We start from the raw sequence: 17,325 nt of genomic DNA on the forward strand, positions 1-17,325 counted from the left end.
CTCTCTCTCTCTCTCTCTCTCTCTCTCTCTCTCTCTCTCTCTTTCTCTCTCTCTCTCTCATTCTCTCGCTATCTCTCTCTCACTACCGTTCTCTCTCTAAGACACTCGTATAAGAAGTGTTAACAATACTAACAACAACTCTCCATTAAAACCCAAGCAAGTTACAATTACAGTAAAAAAAAAGTAACTAAATCAAACATGTATACATAGTAATGACACTGCACTACAGTATATCACTGCTGCTCCATCTGTAGTTAGAGTCTATTTCGAGTATTGTACTAAACTTGTATATTGAAAACACTGCAATCAGTCCTGATGGTGAACAGATTCCACTCAGTCATCCTGTGGGTCATTCGAGTAGAAGAATCAGAGATTTGGAGATGACCTTTATTCTCACGTGCAGTGCTTAACACAGTGTTTTATCAATGGCTGAACTGTTCACCCGATGTTTTGGGAGGAGCAGGTCAGAGTGGACAATAGAAGTCGAACTGACGGACAAAATCGTGCAAGTGTTGACCTCAACTTACATAAAGCTCCCTTCCTACTCTGACTATGGCACTTCCTGGTTTATATCCTCTTATCCACCTGTCAGTCATGCAAATGGTATGGCCATAATTATTGTTAGCCTAAATCTCTGTTATTATTTTATGAACGATACTCATGTGTAAATTATCCTTAATCTACATCCTAATAATATACCAATATGACAAATAACCCCAAATCCTAGCTTCTAATATCAATATAAAAACAGCTTAAATATGTTTGAGATGATGAAATCCTGAATGAAAATCACAATTCGATTGTATGTGTGGAGTTTGAATGTTCTCCCCATGGTTCAAGAGTTTCTTCCAGATACTTCAGCTTTCTTTCTCTCTCTCTCTCTCTCTCTCTCTCTCTCTCTCTCTCTCTCTCTCTCTCTCTCTCTCCCTCTCTCTCTCTCTCTCACTCTCTCACATTAAAAAATAAACTATTATTTATCTCTAACATCTATCCCTAATGAGCAAGCCTGAGGTGATGGTGGCAAGGAAAAACTCCCTGAGATGATATGAGAAAGAAACCTTGAGCGGAACCCGACTCAGAAGGAAACCCATCCTCATCTGGGTGACTATGGACAGGAAATAATGTAAATTAAATAATATTCCCATTATACAAGCAGGAAAAACATAGGATGTGTTCTCTAAATTAGGGAATTAACCATTTTGAGGGATATTTTAAAATGTCATATTGAAGTCTTTCCGCTGGAAAGCAATGGTGGACAGACTCACAGCCAACTTTGTCTACAAATGTAAGTAGATTTTTAACTTTATTTGATTTGTTCTATATAGGGTCTGCTTGAGCTGGCATAATAGAAATGTGTGAAAACTTAAATAAAAAAATAAGAACGTTGCCAGAAATTGAGTCAGCAGTGTCTTAAAGTGTAATGAGCCATGAGCCTTACCAGTGTCCTGACTCGTGTACATGATATACCGATTCATAACCTAGGGAGCTAAAGAGCTGGCTGAGACACCCACATACCTAGAGCCCACTTTTGGAAAATATTCAGCTAAACAAGAAATATATTCTTAAGCTATACGCCTACATTTTACTGAATCAATCACCAAGTTAATCCCCCCCTTGTTTTGGGAAACATTTCCAGGAAGAACGGTATTCTTCAGCTTTACATTTTCTTATGAAGTCCACTCTTTCTTTAACACAAACATAAGACAGGAGGTATACTACAGGAAGAAACAAATTCACAGATCTTTCCTCGGAGAAGCCTAACTGGGTTAATCTCGACGTGGAATCCCTCAGATTATGTTGAACATAATCTGCCTTGAGTTCCAGAGAGTGGTTTGCCATTCTGACCCCACTTCCACACTTAATCTGGAATAATCCAAACCTGCCACAGCCTGGACCCTGACAGGTATAGCCAAGAAACTTGGCCAAGAAAAGCATTTACTGATTACTCCTCCGAACGATACAGTGTTGTTTAGCAGCTTATTCTAATCAGATGACTGATATTAGCAATGCTTAGAGAGTAAACCTTTCCTTTTTGGATGGTTGTTGCTTGTTTTTTTTTCTTTGGTCATCCTTACTCACACTGGTTTCCTTTCTAGTGCCTGTGCTATTCATGTGAAGCTTTTTGTTAAAAAAAAAATTCCTCTCATGTCTTTTACTGGCCCAATCCAAACAGCGGGATTAGTCAAACTAACGGAACAGACTGACAAACCATGTAATTTAATGCTTCTTCAGTGTACATGCACAAACAGAAATGCACGTCAAGCCGTACAGTTCAGAATGTGCACTATTAAAAGTGGCTCTAATGGTACGACAAATAAGTAATACACATTGTGCAAGAAGGCAGGCAGGCTTAATGAGCAAGAGACATAAAGTATGCCGTAAACGCATGTGTCTAAACTCCATCTCTGGCTCTTTCTCCTTCTACCCCCCCGGTGCGAGGGTCTCGACGTTAGATGCTGCGTTCCTGGGCGTCTGCCTGAAAGACTGTAATTAATGGAAGCAGAAGTACGGCTGTTGACCTTTTCGCAGGTGATCGCCGCTGCTGTGATGTTCATTAATCTCCGAGAGATCACTCCACTGATGACGGCAATTACGGGCGAGCGGCTGGCTGGAGCGACGGGGGGACGGCCACAGCGGCGTGAGTCATGTTCAGTGCTGCTCGCGCTCTCATGCGTGCCCACATACACACACATACCAAATCTTCTTACTGCACACAAATCACCACACACTGGCTCTACTGTTCATGTCACCCGTGTATTAGCTGGCATTTTGTGGCATTAGAATAATAGCAGGATTTGCTGGGGGTTTTGAGATTATCAGCAGTATCATTATGCTGCCTGCAACACGTTCACCACTCATACGGATTCTTACGTTACATAAAGCACACTTTGTATAAGTCTTAGTGCATGTAATGAGCAATTTATTGATGCAATAATAAGTCTGAAGGCTAATGCGTTTTTTTGTGCATAATTCTTTACCCTCGATGTCTAGGCTTGGATTTTCCATGTACACATACATTGTGTAGTTTGTTGAGTTATGCAGAGAGTGTATCTTAAGCATTTTATAGAACAAAACCAAATTATTCTGAAATTCTACACTTTTAATTCCAGTCTTAATTCCATATTATTGTAACTGTAATGATATTAACTGCCAAATCATAGGCCATTAAACCTTAAACGGTTACAGAAACTGCGATCTAATCGAACCCAGCTAATAATCCTGTGAGCATTCCTGTAACGTCGGCTGTGTTGCATAATTAGCAAGAATTGCTTTGCTTTTTTTTTTTTTTAAACAAAGATAAAAAAAACAAATCAGGACTGAGATCTATGTTAAGAAGCAAGCTAATTGAAATGTTTGTGTTATTCTCTCTCGCTCTCAGTCTCTCTTCCGGCTCCTCACACCGGCATAATTATTTGCAATTTGCCTAAGACATCCATTTGCTGGGACGTCGAGCATGAAAAAAGAAGGCAATTTGGGGAAAAAATGAAAATGCCTGGCGGGGTTAGCCAAGAGGAAGTAACACGGTGCCAGCCTTGGGCTGAAGGCTGCCATCTGATAAGCGTTGCGCAAGTGTGGATATTAACGCACCATCACCAGACCAACGAGCCGTGAGCTGTTATTGAGGGTGTGGACATATTGTGTCTGAAAAAGCTGCTACAGGGTGAGATATGATAGTTTTGTAGTTTCATCAGTGATGCAAGCAGCGACAAACTCGGAGAGCTGCACTACCTGTTGACAGTTTACTCTTGATATTAAACTTGTGAATGTGGAGTAAATGTTTTGTGTTGTTGTAGATGGAGCCGGAATGGGATGTTAGAGTTCTTCGTGTGATTAAGTGAGATGCAGAGATCAGGTGTGGAGTGGGTGCATCTGCTGAAACAGATGACTGGGGAATCACTTACCAATCAGCACACATGACCACGTCAAAGCGGCCCTCCATTGCAGACACGTCACCTTCACTGTCCCATCTCACCACCCTGAGGATAAACAACTCAGATTATGAGTTTTGTGAAAATGACAAGCAAAGAAAAAGGAAAAAAAAAAGAAACGAGAGATAATACTATCTGTGGTTGACTTTTGAGATGCTACAGACGAGTGGGAGAAATGTCTTCAAAACGTTACTCAGTCACAGTGACTTTCATAATACTGTCTGCTTTAATCAAATCTCTGAGGCTCAGGTCACTTTTAACGCTTACTCTTACAAAGTGGATTGTTCTGATCCGAATCCGGATCAAGGCAGTTAACACGCCTGCCATTCTATTCTCTCTGCTCTCGACTCTCATTTAATTTTCTCTACCTATCTCCACCTTCCGTGCTACGGGTGAGGTTTTTTTTTCCCGGCAAGAGAATCTGATTATTAATTAGCTATTATTAACACTCAGTAAACAAAAATTATGTCTTGTGGAAATACAATCTCCTCTCTCAGCAGGGGGCCACACCACTTATTCACAGAGTTGAGAAAGAGAATCCCCCCCCTGCCTCATCCAATCATGCACGACCTTCACCCCTCTTAAAGCGCGTGCTCTGACAGGAAGCCTAATCTCTAAAGAAAACAATCAAAGTAATGCAGGCTAATTATACATTTACTCCTGCACTTCATCAGCCTAGGGTAAATATGGAGGGAGGAGGGAGGAGTGTAGAGAGAAGAGCGCTTAGATCACTGAATAACAAAATGATTTTAGGTGATAATACATTAAGATTGTGGCCCACAGTCTGTAAACCTTGCTGTGGGAAAGCTGGAAGATGAGACTCGGAAGAAGACATGGTGCTTGAGATTCATAACTCATAATCAAGCCAAATGGCTCTATTCAGCCGTATTTATGGTGATTATTATGGTGCAATCAATACAGGAACCCAACACTCATGGATCCATGTTGCATAGCCAAGTGCTCTGCAATTTTATTATTATTATTATTATTATTATTATTATTATTATTATTATTATTATTATTATTATTATTAAAGGTTTTACGCAATGGGGATGTTTATCATTATATGACAGTTGTTAGGGTTAGTATTTAATCATTATAGTATATGTAGACATCAATATCAAATCAGTCAGACTAATAAGTTATTCATTTTCTGACAAAGTTCAGCTCAGAAACAAAGATTATGTTCAGTTCATTCCAACAACTAAAAAAAAAAAACTAGAAAGAAAGCATCTTCCATCAGCAAGGTCTCTAAAGCTATATAAAATGTTTTATTACATAAATAGATGCATAATTGCTTCTAATAAAACGCAAAGCATAATAAAGGTTTTAAGCAATGTCTCTAATTGCTTTATGTTAATGCACAAATATTACATTTAAATGGTCAGTATATACATCTCAATATATATTTAATAATTAAAACAATATACTCATGTGCAATCTTGTAAATATTTTACAGTATATACTTTGTTTATTCTTAATTCTTTTCTGTTTAACTTCTTGAATTAAATTCTTGTGAGTCAAACACGATAATGGCCCCAAAAACACGACAATACCTGTTTTCTTATTTGCTTCATGTTCCTACTATTTGAACACATGTCCATTGAGTCATAAATTCCAGGCCCTCTGTGTTTACCTCACTAACAGAAGTCCTTCACATTATACAGTATATACTGGCATATGACTAACTATACCTTTTTGAGGTTTTGATCTATTTGCATTAATAGCATCAGCGTAGTGCACTAGTCAACTGTCCCTTACAAAATTTGAATGCAGATTATATTGGCAACATTTTTTGCAGCAGTCAATAAATCTAGTAGGCAGTGCATTTGTTTAGTGGCAAAATGAATTTGTTTCAGTAACAGAGATCCCACCTGCTGGACACATCGGTGCAGGTGAACAGTCCGGCTCGTCTGTTCCTCTCGATAACCACACGCACATCTGGAATAGGGGTTAAGGCAGACACAGGCTTTCACACACAACACACACTCACTCCAATAAACTCAGTCCCATTAGGTGAATTCGTCTTTCATTATGGCTGGTGAAACCATGACCATGAAAACCTTTTGTTCATTTTTATTTTAGCATACACATAGTCTTTCCATCATGCATGTTGTTAGTTCATTCATGCCCTACAGTTCATCCTTCCCACTTGTATTCTATCTCACTTCTGCTCACTCTCAACCTTACAAGTGAGAGAGAAATCAAAACTTCCCTAGAGACAGTGACTAAGAAGGCTTTTAACGTGTAGTCACTGCCCCCAATGAGCCTCCACCCAGAGTGCTAGCCAGCAGGATTGATGGCAATCCATCTATTAATAGAATAGACCACAGTTTTAAGCTAATTCAATTCAGCCTCTTCACTTCCCGCTAGCTCTCACTGTGTGCCAAACAGCCGTAGCAAATCTATAGCCGGGAGCACAGTTTGGAGGCTGTGTCACCGGCGGAGGATAGCGGGGTGAGAGAGGCTGTGGAAGTGTGTCACACGGGTGCGATCAACCGTTCAGGAGATAGAGTAGAGCTCACAGTGTAATCTCATCAGGAGAAGCCCACTGGGGAAGAGGTCAGAAATACTGTGTCTCACATTGATATCCACACATGTAGACACACACTTAAAACTCCGCTTGGTTCTTCTTTGTCACGTGTACCGAAAATGCACTCCTCCTTTTTAATCCAAATATTACATACATGCTTTGTCACTATGGGCCACGGACTATCTGAAATCTTAATAACCTTAATTACTTTTAACATAACAAAATGATTGATTAAAATGGTGAACAGTCAGTTATCTATCAATCTTAATAATGCATTCGTGTATGGTTACATTCCTAGCAGACACATAAAGGCAACGGGAGAAAGCACACCATGGTGAAGAGTAAAGAGAGAACATTTGCTTCTCTAGTGTGTATGTCAATCACTTCATGATACATTTCAGTGATTTGAGTAATTCAAGGTTAGGTTAGTTACAGCACAGTGTCCAGGGTAGTAGAGCAAACCACAGCAGAAGACAGTAGAGGACATCAGTGAAGGGTAAAGTCTTTCACATTCACACACTTATGACATATTGTCTTTCTCTAGGTTTTTTCTTTCTTTTCTTTCTGTCTCTTCATACAACAAAGCACACAATGGTCCAGACTTTGAAGTTGACAGTAATACATCCAAACTCTAAAACAAGTGTCTGCTGTACAGTTTTCTATCAAATTATTAGACAAATCTGCTTTGTAGCTAAATGTAATGAGCATTTTAAAGGTATATAGTTAGTTACTCAAGCTCATATGCAGTATATTAGCCCCCATTTCTGTACCTCATGCATTAATCAAAAACAACTCCCACTTCGGAAGGCGGATCTAATCTCAGCATGACACCTTATGTGTTGGCTTGTTCGTGTACAGTTTGTGGTTTGGGGACAAACAGATCAAGAGCAGTTGGTTTGCCTGCGTAACTAAAAGGCCACATTATTAGGCTCATCATGTTCTTACATCTTGTTTATCAATCACATTTGTTTATGTAAATGATTTACCTGAAAGCAGCTGATAGAGTCAGGGACTAATCATAGAGCTACGGACATGCTTGTAAAAAAAAATGGAATTTTCTGTAGATTTTGCATTTTATTTTCCTTCTTGGGTCTTAGTAGTAAAGTGACAACATGGCTTGTTTAAAACACGATGGAAACAGAATATTTATCAATAATAGGACAGAGACATATTAGTCAAAAGACATATTTGGCATCAGTCAAAAGAAGTAACGTTAATGTCCACTGCAAAGCAATATCACTTTAATTGAACTTAATTTAATTTTAATTTAATCACTTTAATAACCCTGTATTAGTGTCAGTGACTGGACATAATTCTACTTTTTGCTTGATTTAGGGTTGAGGTTTTCTCTCAACACAGAAGTGACACTGAGACAGAGGTGTTTAAAAATCTTGGTAAAGCGACTGAGCCTTGCACAAAGCACTGTGACAATAGTTGGGCTCCAGTCACAATAACTCTATGACAATGACTCAAATTTATTCCCAATAGGTATAGCTTTGACTAGTGAATCTAATTAACATTTCATTTAACCTTTCTGAAAATCTTTCATTTAAAAAAATACCACAGTTTGCTTTGGTGCAGGTTGAATTATCACATCACTAGCCTATTATGAGCTAAATGCACTGCTATCTGAACTGTTTGGCTCCTCTCAATTTTTGCCTTCTGAAAAAAAAAAAGAGCCATAGAACGTATACAGGAGAATGTTATTTTTATGCTCCAGGGACAAACGGCATTGTTACGGCTCCTATCATATCATCAGATCTATCAGTGCTCTATTATGGCAGAAACATCTCCTGCACAAAGCGCTGCCAATTAATGCTCTATCAACCCACCGGCAGCCTTTTCACTCTCTATAAGAGGAAATGGCTTAGGCATGGGCTCTGACTGTTGCAAGCATGTCTTTTCTGATTATCCATCTCAGCACCCTTCCCCTCCATTTGGCTCTTTTCTTTTAAACAAATCTCTCCTCTCAATGGAGAATTGTGTGCGATTTCGTGTCACTGCTATTGTTTGCCAAGCGCAGAGATTCAATAAAGACCCACTGTCATCACAGCACTGGCTTTTGTACTAACGAACACTGTAATTTTGAAGTATTTGCCGTCGTCTTGGTTGCTGCTGCTTTTTTTATGGACCATGCTCTGGTGGGAGGACGAACGCTAAAAAAGGAGGATGAAAAGTAGGAGGAAACAGAACCAGCCCAAATAGGATTGGGCTTTTAGTTCCAGTTCATTTTTTAACTTAAGAGACAAGTAGAATTGTTAAAGTGATGAATGTATAAGCGAAATAATCATCATTTCAGTGGGCTGTGACACCATTGTTGAGAGGAAACAATAAAGAAATGAATGGATCAAAAGTCATCCTTTTGTCTGATCGGTTGTTTGGCTACTCATCAATGTAAAAAAAAAAAAAATTGTATGAATTAAATGTAAACAATTGTGACTAAAATAGCACCATGTCACTTTTGACAGCATAAACAGCACCAAAAAAAATCATTTCTTATTCTTTTTCTCAAGGTTTGTTTGTGTAAATCATATCGGACCTAAAAAAAAAAAAAAAACAGCAACATTCAGACCTGCTAGTCCAAGACTACCAATTAAATGTTGCTCCAGATTTGAACTGGTATAAAAACTGTACTTCTGCAATTAGATGGAAGGCTAATGGGAGGAATTAAGCTCTTGTATTTTTGGCAGTGGAAAAAGGCCTAGAGTGAGAGAAAGAAATTAGATGCACATTATACAGGATTAAAAAGAAAGAGCAGGTGAGTCCACACAAGCTGTAGTAGCCTGTAGTGTACATGAATATGTACGTGATTGGCCACATGCTTAAGGAAAGCATGTGATAGCAACAAAATCTCAGAGAACCTTCACGTTTGCATCCCGAAAGATAAAAGATAGTAAAGGTAGTAGAAGCTATGCAGGGAGCTACAAAACACTAAACAATACGCACAACTCGTTCTGTCTGAGCTCAATGCTTTTGCATTTTCGAAAAATAAAAACAGGCGCATGATAACAGAAAATTGAAACATGCTCACAATCACGCATACACCCACTCACTCAAATAGACAGAGATTGCTCAGTATGAGGAGGATACTCTCGATGGCCTTCTCATTCCCATCAGATAGCAGCACTTCCTTCACCTCAGCACAAACGGCAATCTGAAGGGGAAAAAAAAATAGAGAGATGAAAACCGAGGAATTGAAACACAACGAAATACAAAACAAAACACCCCCCTTATACATACAGATACACACCCCTTGGAATTCTAAAAAATCCCCCTCGCTTCACAGACTACACACTTTCTGTGTCTCTCGCTCTCTCTCCTTCTCACCCCCCTTCTCTCCCTCCATCTCTGCTCATCCCTCCTCTTCTGTCTCTTGGCCCGTTTTTTCATTTTACGTCTGCATTATTTTAATCATTCAATCAAATCAGTCAATACTTTTATCATTCCCCGTGGCTGGGAGCCCTCTATCTTGCTATCACTCTGTTGGGTAATTGCATTGTGACAGGAGATGATGGCGAGCACCGAGCCTTTCATTTGCAGCGTTGTGTTTATCAGGCGGGGCCATCGCGCTCCACTGTCACTCCGCACTCGGCTCGCCAGGCCTGCCTGATGCCCTTCATATAACTTTGCACTGCGCTTCCTCTGCTTTTGTTCTCACAGTCTTCCCCCTTTCTTTGTTACCGTGTATTTTTTTATCCACAACGTATTTTCATTTTAGTGAACATCTTTATCTCGAAGGGTGTGTGTCGCTGTAGGTTTGAAGAGGAATTGTGTCCAGGGGTGGGGTCAGGTGGATGTGTGTGAGAGTGTGGAAAGATGCTTTTTTTTATATTGAAGAATGTCTTTGGATATCAAAGCAAATCTAGATTCTTTATGTGTGTTCTTCTATATGTATTAAAGTGAGTTTTTTTTTTTTTTTTGAGATCCTTCAAATGTCAGTAAAAGGTCACATAATAGGCTGTGCAACAAGCAGTCAAACGCTCAAAGAGATCTACTACTAGCGTATATTTTTAGGGTGGCATTCACTATAATTGTGAACTAGATGACGTGAAGAGAAAATACTGCATCCAGCTGTTTCCCTGGAAATTTTGCTTTCTCTGTCTCTCACATTGAGACGCATTTGAGGTCAAAGGAGCCTGCATCAGCAGCTGGCCACACACACTCCACAGCCTACGGGCTCTGAAGCAGCCACACGAGACAAAAATGGTGTGTGGGGTAAAGAGCAAAGAAACAAGGGATGACAAGGAACTGTAGTACTTGGTGGAGTGAAGTCTATTCAGTAGTGCTGGCCAATGTCACGTCACAGGAGTATTGAGTGGACAAGATAAAGAGATGAGGGTCTTATAAAGACAAGATTCATCAGCTTTACAGCATGTTCCTCCTGTAGAAGCATCCATAGGCCACCACTAACCCCAACCATATACGTGTGCTTGAGTATACATGTGTATGTGCTTATGCATATGCATGTGCATGTGCGTGTGCATGCTTGTGTGTAAGAATGCTCATGTGGAGTCGGTCCATCGCTCTGCGGTTGCTGAGGCGGAAATGCCAGTGTATTTGAACTCATTTCATGATGCTTACAATGTGCCTGTGTTTGGGTATCCATGCTGAAATTGCCCATTTGCCTGTGATTGGGTAGTGTGTGCGTCAGTGTGTGTGTGTGTGTGTGTGTGTGTGTGTGTGTGTGTGTGTGTGTGTGTGTGTGTGTGTGTATGTGTGTGTGCGTATCACACATCTTTCACTTACCATGAGCCCAGCAAGACATGTCATCCCTCCACCTAATTCACACACAGAGGAACCCCTGTATGAGAGAGACAGCAGAGGGGAGTGGAGAAGATAGATAGATAGAACGAAAGAAAGAAGACTGTGAATATTGAGTATTTACTGTAACTTTAATTGATGGTACAATAACACTCTGTTGGGGGGTGGAATTGGGCTCATTGATTTCCTCTCTCTCACTCTCTCTCTCTCGTTCTCTCTCTCTCTCTCTTGCTCGCTCATGATGGATCTGGTCTTAATTATTTAATGTTGCATATGATCAAATTCGAACGGAAATGAAGCATATGCACTTTTCAGCCATAACTTCGGTATTTATCCGTTTCCATTTTTTGCTCTTTAGGTGTGATCTCTTTAGATAGCAGATACATTTTAACTAATTATGTCTCGCAGTTAAATTATCACACCTATTAGTAATATTTGTCAGTAATAGTTATAAATATAATGACATTACAGATATGTTCAGTGTGCTTGCGGACATCAGTCTTCCTCTGGGAGCAGTGCTTTGAGCTTAGTGACAGTGCGCTATTTCTTATTTGTGAATGTTTCTTGAAATATAACGTTTTTTTTTTATATAACTTGTAGTAAGGCTTGATATTCTTTTGTTTACTTCAGAAGATTCCGGCATTCGATTGATTGGCTGTAAATGAAATGCCCATGAGGTGAATGGAGGTGCATCATACAGTATGTGTAGTATATACTATAAATAAAAGGCAATTCCACAATGATGATTTTGTCACATGCAAATCTACCATATCAGATGGAGGAGATTGCCCATCTGTACGGTCTCTTACAGGCAAACCTGTTTCTACTAGTCACTTTTAGGCCATTGTAAATGTTCATTTAACAGTTAGATCTGATTGTACAACTCTGATGAGTAAGGACTAATCTCTGCACATTATTTCCTAAGCCATCACTATTATCAACATCAATTACGATGCATTTTATATCTAGACACACACGCGCGCGCACACACACACACACCACACACACGTATACACACACACACACACACACACGGCTGCAGCGTGACAGTCAGACTGTGCCGTGTGTCTCTCTTGTCTCCCGTGTGTAATATATAAACTTGCGGAGAGGGAGACTCTGAAAAGAGGATAAAAGGCTGATTGTTGCAAGCGGTGCAATTAAAAATTTAATGTGCACAAAGCTGCTTGTATGAGCTGCACCAGGGACAAAGAGCCAGTGACAGGTAGCTATTTGGCTGTACAGTGGGCTAGTGGAGAGACAGATACTGCATATATACTGCAGAAACTGAGTAGAGAAATTGAAGCATGCTGAAACTTGGCTTGTATTTATTTTTTTTCCCCTTTCTATCTCTTATGCTCTCCTACAGAATGTGCTCTTATTTTTATGGGGTTTGAGGACAGCTCCAGCAGGTAGCACTAAAATGGTTGACAGGCCACAAGTGTGGGCACACACACATGCACACACACATGCACACACACATGCACACACACATGCACACACACAAGCACACATACACAAGCATGCACAAACACACAGAGTGAGACAGAGAGTGATGTTGCAGAAAAAAAACATGAAGTCATGAAGTCAAAGAACAGCAATTTAATATCAATTAAGCTTTTACACACACACACACACACACACACACACACACACACACACACACACACACACACACACACACACACACACACACACACACACACACACACACACACACACACACACACACACACACACAAAGCCATGAAGAAAAAGAGCAACAAAAGTGTCAATTGAGTTTTTACATGGTATTGCAGGTTTCTGCCTTAACAGCTCTCTCTCTCTCTCTCTCTCTCTCTCTCTCTCTCCCTCTCTAACTCTCTCTCACGCACACACACACACACACACACACAAACTCTCTCTCTCTCTCTCACTCTCTCTCTCTCTCTCTCTCACACACACACACACACACACACAAGCTCTCTCTCTAACACTCTCTCTCTCTCTCTCTCTCTCTCTCTCTCTCTCTAACTCTCTCTCTCTCTCAAACACACACACATAGAGCAGTCAAGGGCTCAGCACCCTGCGCTGTATGCCCAGTTGACCTTCAGCTTGTGGCTGGGTGATCGATAAGCCTCCCTTCCCCTCCTCTGCCTCTTGAATGTACAAACAGGAAATCAAAGGCTTGTATACCGCCTTGAGTGCAAATCAAAAAGTGCCCCTCGCATCTCTGTCAAATGGCCTGAGCAAGAGGGGAGGGGCAGGGGGGGGGGGTGGTCGGGGTGGTTAGGAGGAGGGAAGAGAGAGGATAGTGTGCGGAAAGGGGAGGAGACTCACGTAAACATATGACGATTCTTCAGACAGTAGTAGGCCATCACCTCTTCAGAAGGCCAAACACCTGAGACAGAGAAAACAGAAAAAGAGGAAAAGAGGAACAGGTAAGTGTTGGAACTTCACTAAGAATCCAATACGACCACCTCAACACAAACGGAACACAAACTCATTTCAGTACATGAACACATGTATTTCCAGGAAGTCCAGAATGAAAGTCCCAGGCTGCAGAGTTGAGTCTGTCTTACAGTAATGATTTACCATTTTGATGCTGTTCAAATTTTACATTCTTAGAAGTATGATCAGAAACCTATAATGATATATATATATATATATGATACCCAGCTCACATGATCCCTATAATAGAAAATGCTATCTTAATAACTTGTATCATGGCACATGGGACCGTATATTGGCATTGGAAAAGACACTAGTGTGTGTTCGAACACTTGCTGTACATTCTACCATCTAGCTCTGGTCTGATTAGTCATGACTTCTGCAAACTTTTTTTTTCCAGAGGGCTGTGATACAAAAATGTGGCAATTATTTCACACTTTCATGATGTTTAGTCCCATGGTGGGTTATCAGACTTGATTGGAGGACAAAGCATAACAGTTTGCACACAATTGCCCTCTCCTACTGTTAAACATCTCTATCCTACAGAAACTGCACACCTGCAATCTAGCTACAGTATAGAGCACTCTGTCTGTCTAGCGGTTTTTTCTTTCTCTGCTCTTCTTAAACACACACACACACACACACACACACACACACACACACACACACACACACACACACACACACACACACACACACACACACATATTCTGGCTACTTAGAGCTGTGTAAGCTGCACACAGACAGAACGGGGGTCCAGCGGGCGATAATCAGAAGGAGCAGGTTGGTGGTCTTATCACCCATTGTCAGCCTCTGCTTCTTCTGCTAGCGCTGACAACAGCTATAACACTACTATTGTCTCTCTCTCCTTCTCTCTCTCTCTCTCTCTCTCTCTCTCTCTCTCTCTCTCTCTCTCACACACACACACACACACAAAATTTCTGGCAGTAGAAGAGATAAATGCGCATTTCAATAAGCTATGCTACCAGTCAGCTGCTGTGTGTTTTGGGACATTCTCAAGTTTATCCACTTCTCCACAGACATATCAGAGTAAGAGAGTTTGACACACACATGCACACACACACACACACATGCACTATTGTGTACTGTGTTTTCATCCTGCATCTATAGACAAACCTAAAACTTGTGTGTTTGTGTTGATAAAACCTATGCGAGAGTAAGACAGAAACAGAGGCTCCATGTGGGGATATTGGTGTGTGTGTGTGTGTGTGTGTGTGTGTGTGTGTGTGTGTGTGTGTGTGTGTGTGTGTGTGTGTGTGTGTGTGTGTGTGTGTGTGTGTGTGTATAAGAGAGACAGTGCGTTAGAGGGAGAGAGTCGATATAATAAGCAGCTTATGACCTGCCTTTCACAGAGGCCTGTTAACGCCTGTCTCTCTCAACCTCTCAGCAGCATCAACCTGAGATTAACTCACCCAAGCACGATTTAATAATGCTTATTGATAAAACGTCAACATATGCCTCTGCCATTAAACAGGCAGCCTCTGCTTGCTATTCTCCACATATTCCTCCTGCCTGATCAGCCATATGACATATTGAGAGGCCGCTGCAAGGTTTATCAGGGAAAGAAAAGTATTAACAAGGAGAAGAAAAACACGTTCGTGACACTTAGAGGTCAAAAAACTTCTAGCCTAATCAACTATGAGGTAGCCCACTTTCTTTTTTTAAATGCTAATTACAGTTTCTTTACAGTAAACGCTACGATTGTAACCAAAAAGAAAAATAGTTAATGTTTTCGTAACAGATACAAATTTAAGAGTGCACAGGGATGTTTAAGTGTATGCAAATGAATATATTTTATATATTACAGTATTATATACAGTAGAAGATCTGATATTTAAAGTGATGACACCTATCGTTATGTCAAGTCTTTACAGTAATTTTAATTGTTTTTGTGACTGTAGTTGTATTGTAGTTGACTGCATTATAGTATTTATTCTCGTACTACATTCAATTCAATTCAATTATTTATCTGTATAGCACTTTTAACAATCGATATTGACACGAAGCAGCTTTATGAGAATCTAAACATTTTTAATCCAAATTATAATGTGTAGAATTTATATCTAATGAGCAAGCCTGAGGCGACATTGCAGAGGAAAAACGTTATGAGGAAGGAACCAGACTCAAAAGAGAACTCATCCTCATCTAGGTGACACCAAAAAGATTTCCTTTCTATAACTGTACACTATATAGTCAAGTGCAAGTAACTATGAGCTTTTAAACAACTTGTAAGTATGAGCATCAGTGTCATTTCTGAACGGATGTTGGTTCTAAATGTGAACTGTACACTATGGTACAATACAGAAGTGATGACAAATGACAATATGAACTGTTTAATACAAATCCAACGCACCATTGCAAGGTGGAAATAGTGTCTGCTTGTGTGTGTGTGTGTGTGTGTGTGTGTGTGTGTGTGTGTGTGTGTGTGTGTGTGTGTGTGTGTGTGTGTGTGTGTGTGTGTGTGTGTGTGTGTGTTGGGGCAAGGGTTTGGGACGCACTTGAGGAAATGAGGAGCTCATGAGGTGATCGCAGCTTAAGTCTCCTTCTTATGGTTAATGCAATCACTTCTCACCTTCAATTACCAGATGAGAAATAGAGCTGTCTCTCCCTCCTTCCTCTATCCCTATATCCCTATATCCCACTCGACATCTCTTTTGATCCTATTTTATCCATCAGTGCATCCTTCTCTCTCATGGAAGGGCTATCTACTCCAGTCCACTGTGTACACGGGGAACAAAACACACCAGACCCACACTGAAGTTACACATATGAGCTGGTAGCTAAAGCTGATGAGTAATGCCACAGAGAAATAGGGAGTTGTGCAAAATCCTTATGGTATATATTGACTATATATGATTTTATCATTCAGTATTAATGCGACCATCAATTCATAATGCTACACAGTAAACATCTAATCAATCTAATCACATTTACATTTACGGCATTCGGCAGACTCCCTTTTCCAGTGCGACTTAGATTTGATCTCATTTGACACAATGAGCAGTTGAGGGTTAAGGGCCTTGCTCAGGAGCCCATGAGTGGCAGTTTGGTGGACCTTGTTAGATTTGAACTCACAACCTTCCGATCAGTAATCCAACACCTTAACCACAAGGCTACTACATCCCCATACCATATAATCAACTCATTAAATCCTCAGATGTGCTGCATTTGTTCACAAGGCTATATATACCAGATAGAATGTAGTGATCTCCATTAAGGCAGATACAACTTTTGATTTACATTCATCCATTTTCTGTATCGTTTATCCTACACAGAGTAACAGGGAGCCTGGAGGCTATCACAGGGATCCCAGGACACAAGGTGGGCCCACAATCACACACTACGGACAACTCAGTGATGCCAATCAATGCATATCTTTGGACTGGGGGAGGAAACTGGAGTACATAGAGAAAACCCTTGAAACACAGGGAGAACATGAAGACCCAAAGAGTGGAAACAAACCTCAAAGCCCCAACCCGCAGGCTTGATTGCTACGCAATATCCCACTCAGCCCTATCAATATACAGTATATTTAAACAATATTTCTGAGTAAAACTTATAACATACTGTATATTCATATAATGTTTATAAAATCAACAATTTTCTGTCACCAAAAACAATTAATCCTATCAGAAATCAAGTGAAAAAGTGGGA

The 17,325-nt window shown here is 40.3% G+C and overlaps 1 protein-coding gene across 3 annotated transcripts in view; it reads right to left on the reverse strand.

Annotated features, from left to right (window-relative positions):
• The window catches only part of camkmt (calmodulin-lysine N-methyltransferase), a 103,685-nt gene that overhangs the window by 11,804 nt on the left and 74,556 nt on the right, over positions 1-17,325 (reverse strand). For all 3 annotated transcript variants that reach the window (XR_003441111.2, XM_027150250.2, XM_047812216.1), the window contains exons 4-8: positions 13,540-13,600; positions 11,209-11,263; positions 9,553-9,616; positions 5,804-5,870; positions 3,903-3,977 (exon numbers count right to left, since the gene is read on the reverse strand). Coding sequence is in view for 2 of the 3 variants with exons in the window: in XM_027150250.2 (XP_027006051.1) it covers positions 3,903-3,977; positions 5,804-5,870; positions 9,553-9,616; positions 11,209-11,263; positions 13,540-13,600 (322 nt within the window). In the remaining variant the exon portion in view is untranslated. The remainder of the gene's footprint in view (positions 1-3,902; positions 3,978-5,803; positions 5,871-9,552; positions 9,617-11,208; positions 11,264-13,539; positions 13,601-17,325) is intronic.

The sequence above is a fragment of the Tachysurus fulvidraco genome, chromosome 4 (genome assembly GCF_022655615.1).
Source record: "Tachysurus fulvidraco isolate hzauxx_2018 chromosome 4, HZAU_PFXX_2.0, whole genome shotgun sequence".
Classification (NCBI taxonomy): domain Eukaryota; kingdom Metazoa; phylum Chordata; class Actinopteri; order Siluriformes; family Bagridae; genus Tachysurus; species Tachysurus fulvidraco.